Source organism: Xenopus tropicalis, chromosome 5, assembly GCF_000004195.4.
Source record: "Xenopus tropicalis strain Nigerian chromosome 5, UCB_Xtro_10.0, whole genome shotgun sequence".
In the NCBI taxonomy this organism is placed as follows: domain Eukaryota; kingdom Metazoa; phylum Chordata; class Amphibia; order Anura; family Pipidae; genus Xenopus; species Xenopus tropicalis.
This window is the reverse complement of record NC_030681.2, coordinates 115,309,292-115,328,182: the sequence shown is the minus strand read 5'-3', so window position 1 is coordinate 115,328,182 and position 18,891 is coordinate 115,309,292. Positions and strand designations below refer to the sequence as shown.

The following is an 18,891-nucleotide window of genomic DNA, read 5'->3' as shown; positions in this document are numbered from 1 at the left end:
AGTGTATAGATTGGTAGGTGTGGGTTGTGGGTGCTGGGTTTACTTGGATGGGTTGGACTTGATGGACACTGGTCTTTTTTCAACCCTATGTAACTATGTAAATAGAATATTAACCCTATGGGACCCTACCTTAATTAGCCTTATAAATCGAAGTGATTTGGGGCGATGTGTTATGTTATTAATTATAGTGTACTTCAGCTTTTTATACAGCTTTATATACAGTACATGACCCTAAGCATGCCCTTCAGGGTCCTAGTCAGAGAGCTCCTGTGTACAGGCGACAATTGGTAACATTTGAGCCAATAAAGCTGGTTAAACCACAGTGCTTGAACTACACAGTTTCAGCAATTACTCGGTGCCAACTGTTTGGCAAGTTTACAGCAACAAATTCAAGCTCTCAGTCCCTTGGCACAGGCAGTGTTGATGGATTTTACCATGGAGACGCAAAACGTTCTCTCTCTGGACTTTTCTGTGACTGAACAACCAATCATACGCGCCCTTGCGGGTCTTGTGACAGGTGGGCGGTCGTTATGTCAGTAGCTGCGGCTCTGGAGAGTTGGCAGTTCCCGAAGGAAAGTGTGAGGTGCTGGTGCTGCTATACCCGGGCCTTGCAGTCATGTTCGGCAGCCTGCTGAGGGACTTCGACGACGACTCTTTCTTTTCGTGAGTCAGTTAGTTTTGGGGAGAAATGCCAGTTCTGCAACTGGTAACAGCGCTGCGCAGGGAGGGTCGCTACATGGCCCTAAATATCAAGTTTGCGACTTGTTTCGATCTTGGAGAGACAAGAAAGCCTGATGTAGAAAGATAAAGTTTAGAAGTCTATAATATGCCAGCGCTGAAGCTATAGGAAGTAACGCAGGGAGTGATAAGTTATTATATCCAGTGCAACATTCTCTACAATGTATGGTACAGCTGCAACTCTCAGGGTGAAGACACACAGAGCTACTAGTAGCAGCTACTTGTTGTGCCTACTAAAATAGACAATGTTGATCATTTACTAATAATTGTTTCTACCTGTGTTTTAGCAGAGGCAATTCTCAGTATTGTCTATGGCAGAATATTTTCTGGTGTTTAGTAGCCATGAAAAAAATAGCTGCTACTAAGTAGCTCCATGTGTCTTCACCCTCAGAGTTTGTTATGGCAAGGGTTTAGCTCTCTGCAGTTCAGCAATACAGGGGCACCAGTTAGCTGGAGTACTGCTTTTATTCAGCCATGTACCACTTGTGCACCATGTATACAGAGGAGTTTCATAGGGTGTTTTATTTGCTAGAATATATACCCACGGAGACACAAGGAAATAAAGGCATCCGTTTAAAGTGTTTTTGCTTTGTTTTTTTTTTGTTGTTGCACAATGAAAGCAATTGCAACGGCTTATTTGTCGTAATTCTAGTTAGCAAAAGTGTTTTTTATCCCTTCTCTGGGCTCTTGAAACAATGTTCCGTAGCAGAACTCTCTTCTCTTCCTGGTCTGTTAATAAATTGGCTTTTGCAACATGGTTTCAGTAGTCAGATGCATATGAATTATGTTTTCCTTTGTTAGGGAAAAATGTATTTTTGGGTTAGCATGCCCTTTAAAAACCAGTGAACTTTTTTAATCAATGTAAATGTAAAGGTTGTTTAGAATTGCATTCTATTTCACTGTTTTAGGGTGGAACCCTTTAAGTGCTGAACTGTTCTGCTTAGAGGAATCTTATGCTTTTATCTTCTTTTAAGGGTTTTTGTCACAAACTGTCAGACATCTCTCCCCCTCGAAGTCTCTATTGTCACAATAATAAAGTAATGCTGAAATGTACCTTATTTGCATTTATGTGCCTTCATGTATGTCACCTTAATATTAATACTATTTCATCTTTATTTTAATTGTATTTTTGATATATATTCAAATGAAACACTGTTGGAGTTGTCTGCTCCTGTCCAGCAAAGACTCCATTTCCCATAATACATTGCATGTTCTATAATCAACAGACCTGAAAAAAGGAGAGGTGTGCAAATGGAAAATGTGTTACTGGTAACCAGTGGAAAGGAAATATCAAGGGGCAGATTTTACTTACATTGCTTTATATCCTTGAGCTTCTTGAGTATTACTGGCATTGCCAAAGCTTTGTATAACAGGCAAGCTGGTAAAACTCCCCATATCCCCTCGCACAGAGCGCCTATTTTGGTTACAATTAGCCAGATAGAGAACATCACAAGATCATTGAGGGTGTGTGGGCAGAGTAACTGGGCTGTAAGTGGCATATTTCGTAGCTTTACTTGGGTGAACTCTGTTTAAAGAACAGTTGAGAACTAATCTGGGAACTGGGAAGCTAAAATTTAGCATGTACTGTATTAAGATTGCCATTTGAACCTGTTTCAAGGATACTGTCCTTGTATAATGCTGTTCCAATATCTGTCCATGTTTGCCAACTGCATATTCTTCCCTTGTGCTGTGGAACAAGGAATGTTGTGCAGTAGACGTTCCATAACTGCCTGTCAGACTACTCACCTTCCCTGGCTGTGTTTTCACAAGGCATTAGATAGAGTGAAGTGTCTACAGGTGCCCTCATAATTAGTATTATTCTTCTTTTATATTTAGATAGCTGCAACTTATTCTACTCAGCTTTTACAGAGATTATAAATCATTGACATTGTAGCATTCACATACACTATGGTAAATTTTATCAGAAAGAAATATTCTTGTCATTATGTTTTTAGAAGTGTGGGAGGTGGATCATGTTCAGCTTGCCCAAGTGCCTTTCTGTCATTGAAACTAAGGTGTGCCTAATGCCTAGGGGCACATATACTAAGACACGAATTCGAATCCGAATTGGGAAAATTCCGATTGGAAAACGAACATTTTGCGACTTTTTCGTATTTTTTGTGAATTTTCGGCGCCTTTACGACTTTGCGGAAATTGTCGCGACTTTTTCGTTACCGATACGATTTGCGCGAAAAAACGCGAGTTTTTCGTAGCCATTACGATGCGCTTGTATCTTGTCGCGACTTTTTCGTATTGAGCGCTCGTAAGCGGCAGGCGAAACTTTCAGACTTAGCATGATTTTGGAAGCCTCCCATAGGACTCAATGGCACCCTGCAGCTCCAACCTGGCCCAAGGAAAGTCTCCCATAGGGCTCAATGGCACTCTGCAGCTCCAACCTGGCCCAAGGAAAGTCTCCCATAGGACTCAATGGCACCCTGCAGCTCCAACCTGGCCCAAGAAAAGTCACCATACTGAAGCTTGAATGAATCCGAATCTTTCGTACTCGGCGCGAAAGCTGCGAAAAAGTCGCCAGATTTTGCGCAACATTCGGAATGGCAACGAAAAAGTTGCGACAATTATCTGAAAAATCGCAAAATACCGATCATTATGAAAAAAACGCAATCTGACGCATTCGGCCCGTTCGTGAGTAAGTAAATGGGCCCCCAGGTGTCAAAAAGTGCACGTAAAGTGAGCTGGTAAGCAGCGTGCAAAAGCCGTTTTGACCCCCACCTCATTACTAAATGCCTATGTGTATTTGAACTTGTCTTTTATGTACCCATAACTTCCGCTGCACAGCATCATAGACCAAACTGTGGAGCTTTGAATCTCACCTGCAGAGTAACTACTTTTATTGTACTGCAGAGCTTATATTATAGAGCTCATGTAATGTTCAACCTGGAAAAAAGGAGAGGTGTGTAAGGCATTGTGGGAAATGTGGGGAAGTATTGGCTGGGGGGTGCTTAATACTGGTATATGTAATCAGAACAAGCAAGGGAGTAGTAAGGTTGCTTAGAATTATATTTATCTTTTATTTCTTTCTCTTAATGTAAATTGAAGTGGCCACTTAGTTGCAGAATAGCTTTTATGGCACCACAGATTATATATTATAGGGCTCTTGTACGTCCACAATTGAAGTTGTGGTCCCTGCAATGCCCCTGCAGTCAGTTGCATGTTGTTCATCAACCTATACGGTACTTGTGTGAAAATACACTTCTTGAACTTCCATATAACTGTTTTCTAAAACGACCACTTCATGCAGGGGATGCAGGGGAACCCTTGGGCTACCGCTGACTTCCTGCCCAGGTGGTAGTTCCAGGGTTTCTTTCGCACTTAGGGGTATATTTATCATGCTGTGTAAAAAGTGGAGTCAAGCATTACCAGTGATGTTGCCTAGGGCAACCAATCAGCAATTAGATTTCATTAGTTAGAAAACCAAAGCAAAACATCTGATTGGCTGCTATGAGCAACATCACCGGTAATGTTTTACTCCACTTTTTACACAGGATGATAAATATACCCCTTAGTGTCAGTAGGCAGCTCACTTGCACTTGAATAATTAGGTTCAGAGGTCACTTGCACGATGAACACCAGAAATGAGACCAGGTAAACTTCTGTGCAATCGCTTTTAATTTGCAACAAAATGTGTGTGCAGTTGTGATTTTGCCAGTAATTATGCATAGAGCAAATATCACCGCTTGCACACAATGCGATGCTGGAAAAACTCTGCATTATGTAGTACATGTGGTATATGTATCCTAATGTTCCCTAACCTATTCTTTTTTCTTCTTTCTTGTTGCTATCAACAAGGCAATGTTTTTTCTGATAATTATAGTGTAATTGCATCTGTGAGGGGGCCATGAGTCTGATGCAGTTACTGCAAGTGTATTAAAATAAGTGCTTTAATGCAAATGAGATGCAGTTGCGCTGAAATCTTCTTAGCCTGAAGGGCGTCACTTTTGACTTGTGACAAGTACTTTAAATGGATGGCCACATTTTTAGCGACTATGCCAAAAGTTGCATGGCCACAACTGCTTTTTTTTATTGAAAATGTAAGCAAGCAAGCGTGCTGGGCAAAGGCACAGATTGGGCAACTCTCCACAAGCAACAAAGCCCCTCAAAATAAATTTACAGTCCATGACACAAGAATCACTGTATCTAACCTTTCCAGTTGCATAATTGGGCTTTCTTCAGCATTCTGTGTGATTGCTTTTTCAGCTGACTCCTTGTACTTTTTGCAGAATTCTGCAGAATCCTTGGGAGCTGATTTACTAACCCACGAATCCGAATTGGAAAAATTCCGATTGGAAAACAAACATTTTGCGACTTTTTCATATTTTTTGCGTTTTTTTAGTCGCCGTTACGACTTTTCGTAAATTTTTCGTAACCATTACGACTTGCGCGAAAAGTCGCGACTTTTTCGTAGCCATTACGATTTGCTTGTATCTTGTCGCGACTTTTTCGTATTGAGCGCTCGTAAGCGGCGGGCGAAACTTTCAGACTTAGCATGATTTTGGAAGCCTCCCATAGGACTCAATGGCACTATGCAGCTCCAACCTGGCCCAAGAAAAGTCACCATACTGAAGCTTGAATGAATCCGAAACTTTCGTACTCGGCGCGAAAGCTGCGAAAAAGTCGCGACTTTTCGCGCAAGTCGTAGCGCTACGAAAAAGTTGCGACATTTTGCGGAAAAATCGCAAAATACCGATCATTACGGAAAAAACGCATTCGGACGCCTTCGGACCGTTCGTGGATTAGTAAATCAGCCCCTTAGTGTTCCCTTGGACCACATCTGGACCCTTAAAGCCATTTGACTTCAAAGCACTGGACATCTGACAGCACCATAGTTTTTAGATGATGCAGTTTTATTGGAATTTGCTGAAACGTGAATATGCAAACTAGTATTCGGATTTGGGTCAGAATGCCACCAAATATTCTGTGTAGGATTCGGTATTTGGCCAAATCCAAACCTTTTAAATGCGGTGCTTCACAAAATAAAATGCTCTACCTGGTTAAGGTTACTGCTTTAAGCAGTCCAACTCTTTTCTTTGCTAAGGGTTTTCAGCAGGAGTGCTGAGCTTTAATACCTTACCGAGTCATTAAAGGAGAAGGAAAGTCACAATCGCTTGGAGGGAGGGGGGGTCCAAAAGTTAGGCATCCCCCAGTGATTGTATTCACTTATCTGATACCCTGGCCAGTGCTTCCATTAGCCAAGCAATCAAATATGAACCTAGGAAAGCAACAGAAGTCAAATAGCTATTTGTAGGTGTCAGATACATGCAGCCAGCGATTTATTTACTGGCATGCCCACACATGCGATGTTACATGCCCACACATGCTGTATTACAAACCTGCTGATTGCAGGACTGAACCCAGTGTTAAGAATGGATCTTTGCGTGTTGGTATTTAGAGAGAAGCCTGCACGGATCACTGTGGCCTCACAGTAACTGTAGAAGTAAGTGAAAGGTGACATGTTCTAAGTATAAAGTTAAATTAAAGTGTTGATAGAAGGGTTGAGACAGCATCCTGTGCTGGAATCACATTCAAGGCCCAGTGTTACATAAATCCATGCAGATCATTTCTCTACTAGACCCATACGTTGTGAAGTTGCTAGTCTAGGAACAAATTTAATTTGTTTAATTGGTTTGTACATCAATAGACTGAACACATTTGATTAATTTAAAAAGGCCTTCCCAGGTATCTTTGTTAGGAATATCAGTAACAGTAAAATACAGTTTGGAAAGTGATATCAGAGGTAATATTGAATGATTATGGTATCAGACAATATTGCATTTGTTTCATACAGTTATGCTGTGTTTAAAATTCAGCTTCTGATATGGTATGTCAGAGGTACCACCATGCTTTCTAATGATGTGGCCAACAAAAGTCACTGTGCTAAATCAATATACTCATATCCAATAAACTTGGAGCCTATGATTAATTGTTTGGGTAAACATGAAATGCATTATGCTAATTGTGAGGGGTCAGTATAGATTTTTATGAATTTGTAATAACGTGAGTTTTTTACTTTTATTTGTGCCTGAGTAGTCAATTAAAACTGTTCTAAGTCAGGTAAATATGTAAGAGCAATCATGGCAGTTTTTTGTTAATATAAATAAACATATTTATTATAATTTATTCAGGTAATGTGACAAAGCTGTGGATTGCTTTGGTCATCAATTATATCCACCCCTGTTCCAGTGGAGCTTAAAATAAAGGGTCACTATCACTTTAACATAACACACACTGTGGTCAGTTTCATTAGGAGGCAATAAACCTGCCTGTATGTTTCTGGAGTGTGACAAAACTGGAGCAACCAGTGAAAACCCAAGCATAAAAAACCAAACATAAAAATGCCTTACAGGTAGTACCTAGGTCAGAATCAACTTAGGAGACCAGTGTTGCAAAGCAACAGAGTTATACATACATGTATGCAGATAAACAAGGCTCTCTGTGCAAAATATCATATGCTTTTATATTAACTGAAGACTTATAAATAATGCAACGCCTACTAAGAAACTGGGAATATTTTCCCTTTAAAAATAGATTTTGAAAAATTCCAGCTGAATGCCAGGTTCATTGGATACATGCAGGGTTATTATCAAGTGATAATGAGGCAAAGTAAGGACATACTTAAATCTGGCATGTCAGCAGAGCTGTACCTAATTTGGTTTATAACATATTGGGTGCAAGCATTAGGAGATGATAATTAGTCATTTGTGGTCTTTAAAGAGGGAATATATATTGTAAAAAATACTCAGTATACTTAAAGTTATATTCTAGCTGCCATATTGTGTCTGGCAGTTATATTATAGTATAGAATTCTGTTGGCTTACATTACCAACACTGTCCTGATAATTAGGAATATAAGTACATGTGAGCATCAGTATAAGTAGTGCATACTAGAACAGTTACTCATTCCATATCTCCTTGTAGCATTCCTTCTATGGACACAAAGTCATGCTTCTGTCCAGTAATTGTCACTATAGAGACTTCTGAATACAATTTTAATCTGTTGGGTCCGCAGCAACATTTTTGAGCACCATTTTGCTCTGAGCCATGTAAGTTGAAGCTGAGCATGGTTCATGTATTACAAGTGTAATGTGCTGCAGTTCCTCATTACTGCTAAAAAAAAAAGCTCCAGTCAGACCTACTACCCATATATTGATTTGTGATTGGAAGCAAGCAAAATGATGCTGAATGTTTCTTACAAACCAGCTTATATCACTATAGTGTCTTTGAATTAGACTGGCCACAACGACCATAAGCAACAGCTTGGATTTGTCTGGTCTACATTCACAGTTTTTAATAAATGTGTGTACTGTAACAGATCTGGGTTATCTGCTAAAACACTTGCTGTAAAACAGGCAAAAATAGAATTTTGCCAATGTTTCTGAAGTGCTTCCAGGGTTTAAGTTTTTTATCCAAATTGCAACATCTAAATCCAACAATTTGCGATTACTTTTTGAGTCTTGTGGCCCAAGGAGATAATATACTGTATGATGTCAACTGTAGATTGTTGATCTGCAAAATCAAGATGATATTGTTCTATTTGTTATTTAGACATTTTGTGTATATGATTAGTTTTTGCGTATTTGTGTTACAAAATAAAGCTTTTTTCTGTGTTAGCTGCTTTGTATAACATTCCTTATGTTAATATTTCTGGTCTCACAGAGATCCATTCATTGCACACCAAGAACATGTCAGGCAGATGATGAGAAGTTTCTCTGATCCTTTTGGACGTGATCCATTTCTTAGTATCACAGATGGCCGATCTCGGGGTCGGAGAGGGCAGCCAGGGTCCCAGGTGGCTCTGAGAGAAGATCACAGGGTATGTTTTTTCTCTAAGCTCTTCTCCAATGCACAGTGCTGTCATCAGCTGAGATTTTATAGTCTGATTCATTTCAAAGAACTGATTGTAAGCTTATGTGCATTCTTATGCTGCAGTAATGCCAACCTTTAAAAGCCCTTACTTGCTTTCCTGCTTCCTTGGCATGTAATCCACAGCTGTTCTGTGCTGTATAGTTTCAATAATAGTCTAGCATTCTGTTGGCTGTTTTAGCTTCCAAGCAAAGCATATCATTACAGTAACAGGCTCTGCAGAACCCTTTACAGCAGATGGCTCTTCCTATACCTCTCAACTGTGTAACTGATAAAAGCAAACTTGGCATCATTCCATGGCTATATTTAGCACACAAATTCACTTCTCTAAAAAAAGAACTATGTAATACCGTTGCTTGGAAATCTGTTCAGTTGCCTGCAAAATATAGAAATAAAAATAGAAATTCTATTTTAGCCAGCATGAGCACAGTAGAGAAGGAGTTAATCTTCTGTATTTATCAGGCTTAGACTCCATTCCCCACAATGCCTTGCATGTTCTCTGGTGAAAAGACCTGTAAAAATGACAAAAGTGTTCAAGGCATTGTGAGAAATGGAGAGTTGGTTGGAGAATAACTGGCTACTGCAGAGAATAGAAAGATAGCAATGCAGGGGATAGAGAAGTACAGACAATGCTTTCAATAGCACTTACATTTACAATTACTTTACTGAAATGATAAAGCTGTATTCAGTGCTCTCCTGAGGTTTTTCTCCCAATTTTACAATGTACTTACATTCTTATTATCTGTTTGCAAGTTGTTTTTTTTTTTGCATTCCATTTTTAATGTCTTATTGCAGCTTCACTATTGTGATCAGCAGAGCTACTTGGACTCGTTGGTCTAGTTGGTTGCCAATGTTTCTTTTTCCATAGGATTTTTGTTAGTAGAAGATTCCACATTACTGCTGATTCATAATTCAAGCCTACAAATAGTCATCCTCTGATAATATCAGCAAGAAGATAATGCTGAACAATATGATATTTTGAAGCTTCTGCTTATTTAAGAATATTTATGAGAATGAACCCTTTTTTTGCAGGCTTCCAGCCTCAGCTCTATGCCTACTGACAGTTTTACTGGAATGGTTAGTAGCCTAGGATTGCTTGCTCTTTATGGATTGTCAGCATTGTGCTGCTTTCAAACACTAACAGCAATTCAGCAGGTTTTGTGAATAATCCTTGAGACTTGAATGAAAAAATGCATGTTAATGTTATAGGAAAGGCATGTTGTAGCAGGAGAAAAAGTAAAGTAAAAATGAATTTATGTGGCATTTATTGACTTCAAAATCGAGTCTTCACTTTATACTATTATACACGGAGCAGAATTGAATGAGGTTTTCTTCCCCTTGGCCAAGGGTATCAAAGTTTGAGATGGTAATTTGTTGACAGCGATTCTTTGAAAGTTTTTTCTTTATTAATTGGGTCTGGTATGGGGTGTGCTGTGGGATTGGATGGGTTAAACATGAAAGAGTAGATCTACAGTATGTGAGTGTAAGTGTAGGTGCTGGGAACTGTTATAAGTACATGCTTTGTTGGAAACATGTTCGGCAGCTGCTGGGAAATGACATGGTTATTGGGTTAAAGCGGTATTCATTTTTTATGGTTTTATTTAGCAGCTTTGCAGTTTGGTGTTTTAGCAACTATTTGGTTGCTGTGGTCTTATTTACCCAGTAACCAGGCAGTGGTTTGAACAAGAGATGGGAATGTAAATAGGAAAGGATCTGAATTAAAAGAAAAGTAAGAAAGAGTAACAATAACAATAAACTTGTAGCTTTGCAAAGCATTAGGTTTTGGCTGCCAGGGTCAGTGACCCTGGAAAGAAGCAGAAGAGGAAGGTAAATATTTTAAAAACTTTAAAAAATAATTAATGAAAACCAATTGCAAATTTGCTAGGTATAGGCCATCCTATATTATACTAATTGTTAAGTTAAAGGTGAACCACCCCTTTAAATCAGTAATGGGGTTAATTGTGCTGAGTCTGTAAACAATTGATAATAAGGTAACGCAGGTATTTGCCATGCTTTGGCAATACTGAAAAGAAAAACAAATATAGTAATATACAAATTAAACTTGTGCTGTAGCTTTCTGATCCCTTTCACTTAAATGTTACATAATGCATGGGAAAAATGAGCCTAATTTATAATTCACAAGAGTGAAATTTTACTTGCTCTGGATTCCTTGCTTGCCTCTTTCATTAAAAGCACTAAGTGGTTAAAGAACAGGCACTAAAGTTGTTAAATAACCCTTACTGACCTGTACTAGTGATGTACGTATCAGAAAAAACTCTATTCACACCGACCCTAACCTGCAAGACTTAACTCGCACCCGAACCTAACCCCCAGATTTTGCTATTGTAGGACCTGCACCCAACCCATACCCATGTCTTACAGCTCCATGTGTTACTTCTGCTCATGCCTCTGGTTCCCACAGAGAGAATCTTCAGGAACAGAGGAGGGAGTGTATTTTTCCTGTCTAACCCACACACAACCCAAACCAAGATTGGTTGCCAAAATTTCAATCCACTCCACCTGTGGGTCCTGTGGGCTTTGGGTCAACCTGGAAATCAGTAACCTGTACATGGACTCCCTGCACCCATATTTCTATGTATAGAATGTAAACCATTGTATTGTTGTCTGTTGTGTTCCAAAAACATGTATTCTTTGCACATTTGCATTTATTCTTATGAGCAGAGAGATGCCATATTGCTTACCTTAGATTAGGTATTCTGTATATCTATAGCAACATTACATATCTATTAATAAAAGTATGTTTGTCTCCTGAGGGAAGCAAATATTAAGTCCTACTGTGTGACAACATTCTTAGTTTTACTTGTTTGTTAGGGAAAATAAATGCAAATATAATTTTACAGCATGAAACAAACAAAACCTAATGATAAAATTATGTATTTATAGATGTTACTTTGATCCTTTTTGGGTTTTTTTTTTAATAGAGTTCAGACTTCAGAGATGTTTTCCACTCCATGGATAGTATGATGGCAAACATGCGCAACAGAATGAGAGATATGCACAGAAATGTTGTAAGTTGTGGCTCTGCCAGTGTTATTGAATTAATAATAATCAGTTACATTAAAGCTATTGTCATATGTTGCAGAGATGCTAATCCCCTGCCAGTATAGTAAGGCCCCTTGTTAGGTCAGTGGCTTGGCATTTTCTTAACTTAACTTATTTGCACTGGTGAAGAAAATGCCATGTGTGACATTAGCCTAAGGAGTTATATAATAGAATTGTGTTGCATTATTTACACTTGCTACTGGAAGTTGTTTGCACTAATATGGAATAACTGCTTACATCTGACCATGATTTTACACAGATGACTGCTTGCTTACCTGCACCTGTCAAAGAGATAACTGAGGAGGGCTGGTAAATACAAACAACACCATAGTCATATGGCTATGCCATTTAGAATTCTAAATCACCAGTCTTCCTGGTGGGGGAGCTTCGACAGCCAATTTAGCAATGGCTTTTAACCAATTATAAGGGATTGTGGGAGCATCCAAAATGGTGTTTACTTTAGAAAGGGTGTTTGGAGGAAATACTTTGTACATATGCATTTAAAGGGTGCAAATCGGTGGCTAAAATTTAACGTAGAATTAGATTATAGCGGGTTTGCATTGACCCAGTGTGCATAAGACACATTTTTAGTATTTTGTTTTGAAGGAGGAAGATATCCAGAGGTAACATTTCCATACAAGCAAAAACATGTATTAAGCATTGTTAGCTCAGTATGAGTTAAGTCTCTCCAATGTGTCTTTCTTGCTAAAGTTCTGTCTTGATCTGAGAAAAGCTTATGTTAGTGCTCCTCCTTATCTAAGCATGCCCTTTTAGGGTTCCTGAAGCCATCATTTATCTGCCAAAGAAAACTATTAACAGGACTTTCTCAGAAACTGTCCAGCCTGTACTTTTCATGCCTGCCTCCTTTTTCTGTCTTTTACATATGCTCTGTTTATAGCCTTATTCTATTTTGGGTCATGTCACAGAGCCAGAGAGAGGGGGCTTAAGTGTACAGTGAAAGAGCCAAGTCTATATATGTGTCATTCATTTGTAAATGCAGCAATATCTTATTTCTGATTCTTCAGGTTAAAAAAAAATAATTACTCTCACCCATCAAGCTATAACTGTGTTGCTGCCTTTCCAGCTTGTATTTGCTTTTTGAACCCCAGCAGAGCATGGGTTTTTATGCTGTTCTTAATCTGCTTGTTCTATCTAGACTCCTATCTTCTGTAGAACTACAAATAAAACTGTACATACTACAAGGTGTCATTTTTTTTTACCTCTTCAGTAGTGTTTGAATACAGTTTACTAGTGATCTCCAACCAGTGGCAAGTGAGCATGTTGCCCACCAACCCCTTGGATGTTGCTCTCAGTGCCCCCAAACCAGGGAGTTATTTTTTAAATTTTGGTTGAATAAAAACAAGATTTACTACCAAATAAAGCCTCCTGTAAGCTGATAGTGTGCATAGAGGCTTACCTAATAACCAATTGTAGGCCTTATTTGTCAAAACTGCCAAATTATGTAAACAATATACTACAGTAAATTATCGTGTTGTTAGCTCTACCGTGTCTGCCACTCTTTCATTTAAAGAATAAGCTTCCTTTTTTTTTTTTTTTTTTACTGCTATATATATATATATATTTTTTTTTTTCTCCATCAGGAAGGAGATCCTTGTACTCACTCATTTAGCTCATCATCAGTAATGACATATTCCAAAACAGGAGATGAACCAGCAAAGGTTTTCCAAGCTTCAAGTCAGACACGGAGAGCTCCGGGAGGCGTAAGTATCACAGTGTTTTACATAGGTTCATCCTCCATTCTTAGCCATTTGTCAAAATAAAAAAAATTAAAGGGGTTGTTTACCTTCACAGTTTGGCATCAACCCCCCCCCCCAACCAGGTGACTTACCAGTGTTGTGAATTCCACCCTTCACTGTACAGTGTACAATGTACTATGCTGCGGTTGGATTATTTTGAGCCTTTTGTTCCAGGATTAATATAAAGGCAGATTTTCAGCTGTTACACCTAATGTGATAATTAGATTTTAAATCTGATTTTCACATTATGTCTATTTCCATGTGTGCAGTAAAAAAAGGCAGCAGAAAATAGCACGCTGGCAGCCCAAGGCACACTGGGTAATCAAATGTCTCTAATAATATACTAAAGAGAGCAGCAGCCTAGAGTTTCCAGTCAGTCAGCATGACAGATCAGTAATTGGTTGTTTCATGAAGAAAATACCAACACATTATCATCATCCAGTCTATTGCCAAGTTAAGTGTTGAAGGCAACAGGTAATATTTCATTAAAGCACACAGAAGTATGACAGTGTCTAAATTTAAGACATCTTGGTCCTGTCCTTTTTAGAAAGTGATTTGGCTTGAAAGGATATGTTTTTAAAAATATCATTGAGTAACACTCTGATGTTTTCTATAATAAATAAACCATTTGTACTATTTGATTGAAGCCCTTGATTAACAATGTTAAAGTTATAGTACTGCATATCAGTTCATGCCACCACGTTAGCACAACACTATTTTTTATCTGTACAAGTTCATGCTGCATTATTGAATTAATATACTGGTATACCATATGGCCTTCATACCATGCACTAGCATTCATATGAAAAAAACATTTTTTTTAAACTGCTTGGAAAATGTTTTTTCTTTTTTTATGTTCAGATAAAAGAGACAAAGAAAGCTGTAAGAGATTCTGAAAGTGGAATTGAGAAAATGGCTATTGGTCATCACATCCATGACAGAGCCCACATTATCCAGAAAAGTAGGAATCACAAAACAGGGGATCAAGAACTCAACCAAGAATTCCTCAATTTGGATGAAGGTGAACATTAATAAAGCAGAAATTATGTTTTATATGAAAAATGTTTTATTTAATGGGCTGAATAGAGCCAACCCCTAAATGTACTGCTGTGGTTTTAACCTTTCTTTCAAAAGATACTATTTGTGCTTACTAACAGAAGGTGGTTTCATTGATTTTATTATCTGTGTAATTTGTTTGGTAATATGTTAATCACCAAATTTACTTTTTAGTGGATCATTAATAAAACTGCTAGTTTGGACATAATTCACCAAATATAAGTTGGTGTGCAATAGAATGTAAAACAAAAACAGGCACAAAACTGGGTTGTGAGTCAGGGGCACATTACCAGCAGTGGCAAAAAGCTACCCCTACAAAAAACAAATTTAACAAAATATAGGGCCCATGGTAAGAAATGGAACTGCAACCACAATCTGTGGTTTCCACCACTAGTCTATTAATCACAGATTGGTTATTCTAGTTGTCTGTGTGTAGAATTCTTTTTGATGCATGTTTTATTTTTGTGCTACATAATTTTGACTTGCAAACTGACTTGGTAAAAAGTATAATACCTGGACTTTGTGATCATATAATGCAGAGAATAAACTCTCTGCCCCAAGCAGCAGCACCCAGAAATGCTGGTGGGTTGTGTCTGGGGCAGTGGTAAATGAGACCTAATATCCTATTTCCAAATAAATCTCTTTAGACAGTTCTGCTGCAAATCTTTTATTTGAAAAAGTCAAATTAAAGTGTCTAAAAATAAGTGGTGGATTAAGCAATGTAATAGTTTCTCGCTCAAATAAATATTTCCATATTAGTAGCACACACTACTTACAGTATATCTAGATAAAATACAGAGACACTATGTATTTAGAAAAATGTATATTGCTATTGTTACTCAATAAGATACATTTTCACTTTCAGTAATGTAGACATTTATTCCTCATTGGATAGAGGAAACACATATCTCTGTAAACATGATGGCTTGAACTTCTGTTCTGATTGTGTACTTTTGTCCCACAGCTGAAGGGCCATCTTTTGATAATGAATGGCAAAGAGAGGTTTTAAAGATTAAGTCATTTCCAGGAAATGCAGTAGAAGCTCCAAAACACAGAACTGTTAAACATATACCAAGCAAAAGCCAGCCGCAGTTGCCAGCAAGGTGAGACTGTAATATTTTACCATAGTATTTTTATTTAAATATTGAGATGAAAAATTTGAAAAAGTGTGTATGTATTTATTATTGAAACAAGTACATCCCTATAATGTAGAAGTAAGGAAGTTCAGGTACCCATCTGCTCTGCACAACATGAAAAAAACTACTTTTCAAAATATGAATCTTCATATAAAGTTACCTTTAGGTCATCTAAATCATTTTTCATTGATATGTCTGCTTTTGTAAGTAATACTTGAAATTCCTAACCCTGACTGTCCCTTCTCAACCTGTCAGTTCTAGTTTCTTATGCTAATGGACTACTGTTGTACAAATATGGCAGCCCTCATAAAGGAGCTTAGGGGATCAGATAGGTAATGTAAAAGCATTGGGCAAATACTTTTATGGCAACATTATAAACAGCATGCAAAGACATGTTATGATATTTTAAAAAAAAAGTTTCAGGTGTCAGTATATCTTTAAGGCTATTTCACAGCTCTTAAACTAATTTATGTTTAGAGCTGTAAAATGTTGAGGCAATATATAGAAAAAACCCACTGACAGAAATAAACACTATAGCAACACCTATGGAGACTCACACAGACAAAAGCTTCTATGGGAGGCAATAGCATAGAAACTTAAATGTATTAAGAACAGTAATGTGGTTAGTTATGGTTTCTTTATGGGGAAGTGAATGGTTTTTAGAAACCTGCCTTAGGCATACAAATATTATGTTTAGCAGACACTCCTCCAAAAAAAACCTAGTGAGTAAAAGGAAAATCTAACATAAAATGCACACACTTCTGCTAGATTCAAGAAGACAGATTGGGAAAAGGTAGAATATTCTTTTAAAGATGTATATTCTTCGGTTCCTTTGCCAGTAACCACCAGAGGTAAATATACACACATTTGTATGATTCTGCCTGGGTTTGGCCAGGAAAGGGTGCTAACAATTCTGAACTATTAACTATGGGAAGGAGTTGGTAATATAGAAAGGAAAATACAATAATTACTAATTCCACACGTAATAATCAATATATTTATTACAGGGAGAAGTGAGACTCGGCACCAGTCACCTAAAAGCTGAAGTGTTCCAGCCAATGGTGTGAAACCATCTTGTGCAAGGAGATCACTAAATAAATGATTGAGACATGCACATGAGTTTCCTCTGCATTTTTTGGATGAGCTATCTGTTCTGGACTCTTATGTTGGAGGTGTCTCACCACTCTGTAGACATCTATATCTACATAATAAGAAATTGCATAGATTTTGTAGCAGTAACGCCTTGGGCATTGACATTAATAGGTGGCTATGATGCAAAGAAAATGTGTGGAAGTGTGTATTTATATATATATATATATAGAGAGAGAGAAATATATATATTGCACAGTTCATGGAAAGATAAGCTAGCACAGCATGTTTGTAAGGTAATGTGTACAATTATTTGTAAAAAGATTTCTAATTAAACTGGTTAAATATTTATCTCAGTTAATGCCCCCATTAACTATATTAGTTGCAGAGGCTTGTATAATAGCTGTGTTTGCTTTAGTGGTCTAGTGAAAATAATTCAATTAAAGTAATATTACAAATTGTAATTTTTTTAAATCATGAATAGTCATTGTGTTCTACATAGTAAATATGCTGGAACTAATTTTATACAATGATGTAGATTCTGTATTGTGCAACAATCAAAACTTAATTGTGATTTAATGTTTCCAATGAAAATAAATACTTTGTACGTTTAGTTTTTCTTCCGTTTATGATTAAGATTTCTGTTACAAGACAATTAACTCTAGGCTGTGTCCTGCAAACCATTCTCTGCAGCTTTCACTGAGATAATCAAAACCATTACCTACAGCTGGGAAAAAGATAATTATAATGGCATGCAGAAGCTGAAGGGCTGCACAAGCACTTTTGTCGGATGGCGTTGGATCTGATATAATCACAAGGATTAAAATATAATGGGTATGATACAAAAAGCTGTTGTGTAAACTACACGTAACTTTTGCCAACTTCTGCTGACACAATGTGCCTGCTGAATGCAAACAAGGCATGCTGTGGTCAAATTCAGTTGGAGCAACTTTCTTTCCCATTGAATTACAATAACTGTTGGATGCAGATGAATTGGTGTGTTTTGTTATACAGTATCTACTAGAATTAGACTTAATTCTACTAGATACTGTATAACAAAACACACCATCCAACTTTATCTGATCCAAATTTACATTACAGCCTATGGCGATCAGAATTTGTTGGATCCTACGAAATACTGTGCTGTTGCATAAAAAGATCAGATAAAATCTGGGCCACAAAATCTGATCAAAATCTCCTGTGGAGTATAACCTGAAGTGGGTTAGCAGACTATATGGGGAATGGGGAGAGGAGAAGAGAAAGAGGACAAGGAGAAAAGTGCACAAAAAAAATAGGAGGGGGAATTACAAAATACAAAAAGAAGGACAGCACATAAGGGACAAAAGAAAGCGCTGAGCAGTGTCGACTGGCCCACAGGGATACCATGGAAACTCCCAGTGGGGCCAGGTGTCAGTGCGCCCTCCTTCTTCTAACTATTTGGCCTAATTCATGGTCATTTCCTATTTCTATATGGGAACAAATTGAATAAATATAAAGAAAAATAGTTTATAGTACATAAAGAAAAAAAACTAGGAAAATATAAAGGTTGAGTGAGAAGTGAAAAAACAGTTTGAAGAGTGTGGGCCCCTGGCATCCCAGTCCGACACTGGCAGTGAGCAAGTGGAAGGGGGAGGACATCATAGGAAAGAGAAATTTAAAGAGCAATTAAACAGAGAAGGACAGAGAAAAAAAGAGTGGAGAAAATGAGTGCAAAAACAGAAAGTTAGTTAATTTTACTTTGCATTTATAACTGTTCTAAGACCAGAAAGATGCTCTAAATTTTTATACAACGCGGGGAACAAATTACCAGTATGCCCCCTTGTGGCTAAAAAATATATATTCCACCTTTAAAAAAAAAAGGTAAATGTTTATGTATCAGGGAATACTGTTAGCACAGTGACACATTGTAGTGGAGCAAATACCATACAACAGACCCTGCTCATGGGGTCTGCTGTATGGCAGTTCCCCCCTCTCCTGCACTCTATACTTCATCACCTGCTCACTCCTTTGCTGTGGGCAGCTGTCCGCAACCAGGCAGCAGGGATGGGGGTTTGAGGGTGTGTGTCAGGCCCGCTATAGATATATTTTTTTTTTTTTGCAGGGGGACACAGCACACTTAAGATAAGCAACTGACCATAGGACTCTTTTACAAAAGCAAGTGCAAGCTGAACATA

General features: G+C 37.9%; 1 protein-coding gene across 2 annotated transcripts; it reads left to right on the top strand.

The window, feature by feature from the left end:
- Nucleotides 1–521: 521 nt before the first annotated feature.
- Nucleotides 522–17,330, top strand: mlf1 (myeloid leukemia factor 1). 2 transcript variants are annotated; one of them, XM_002933241.5, is made up of 8 exons: nucleotides 522–663; nucleotides 8,410–8,566; nucleotides 9,649–9,693; nucleotides 11,559–11,645; nucleotides 13,281–13,400; nucleotides 14,298–14,457; nucleotides 15,457–15,595; nucleotides 16,636–17,330. In XM_002933241.5, exons 1-8 carry the CDS (start codon nucleotides 617–619, stop codon nucleotides 16,643–16,645), a joined length of 765 nt encoding a protein of 254 aa, XP_002933287.1. In that variant the 5' UTR covers nucleotides 522–616; the 3' UTR covers nucleotides 16,646–17,330. The 2 variants fall into 2 exon arrangements, with proteins under 2 accessions (XP_002933287.1, XP_002933288.1); XM_002933242.4 differs by lacking the exon at nucleotides 9,649–9,693 and having other exon boundaries at nucleotides 523–663.
- The last annotated feature ends 1,561 nt before the right edge of the window (nucleotides 17,331–18,891 follow it).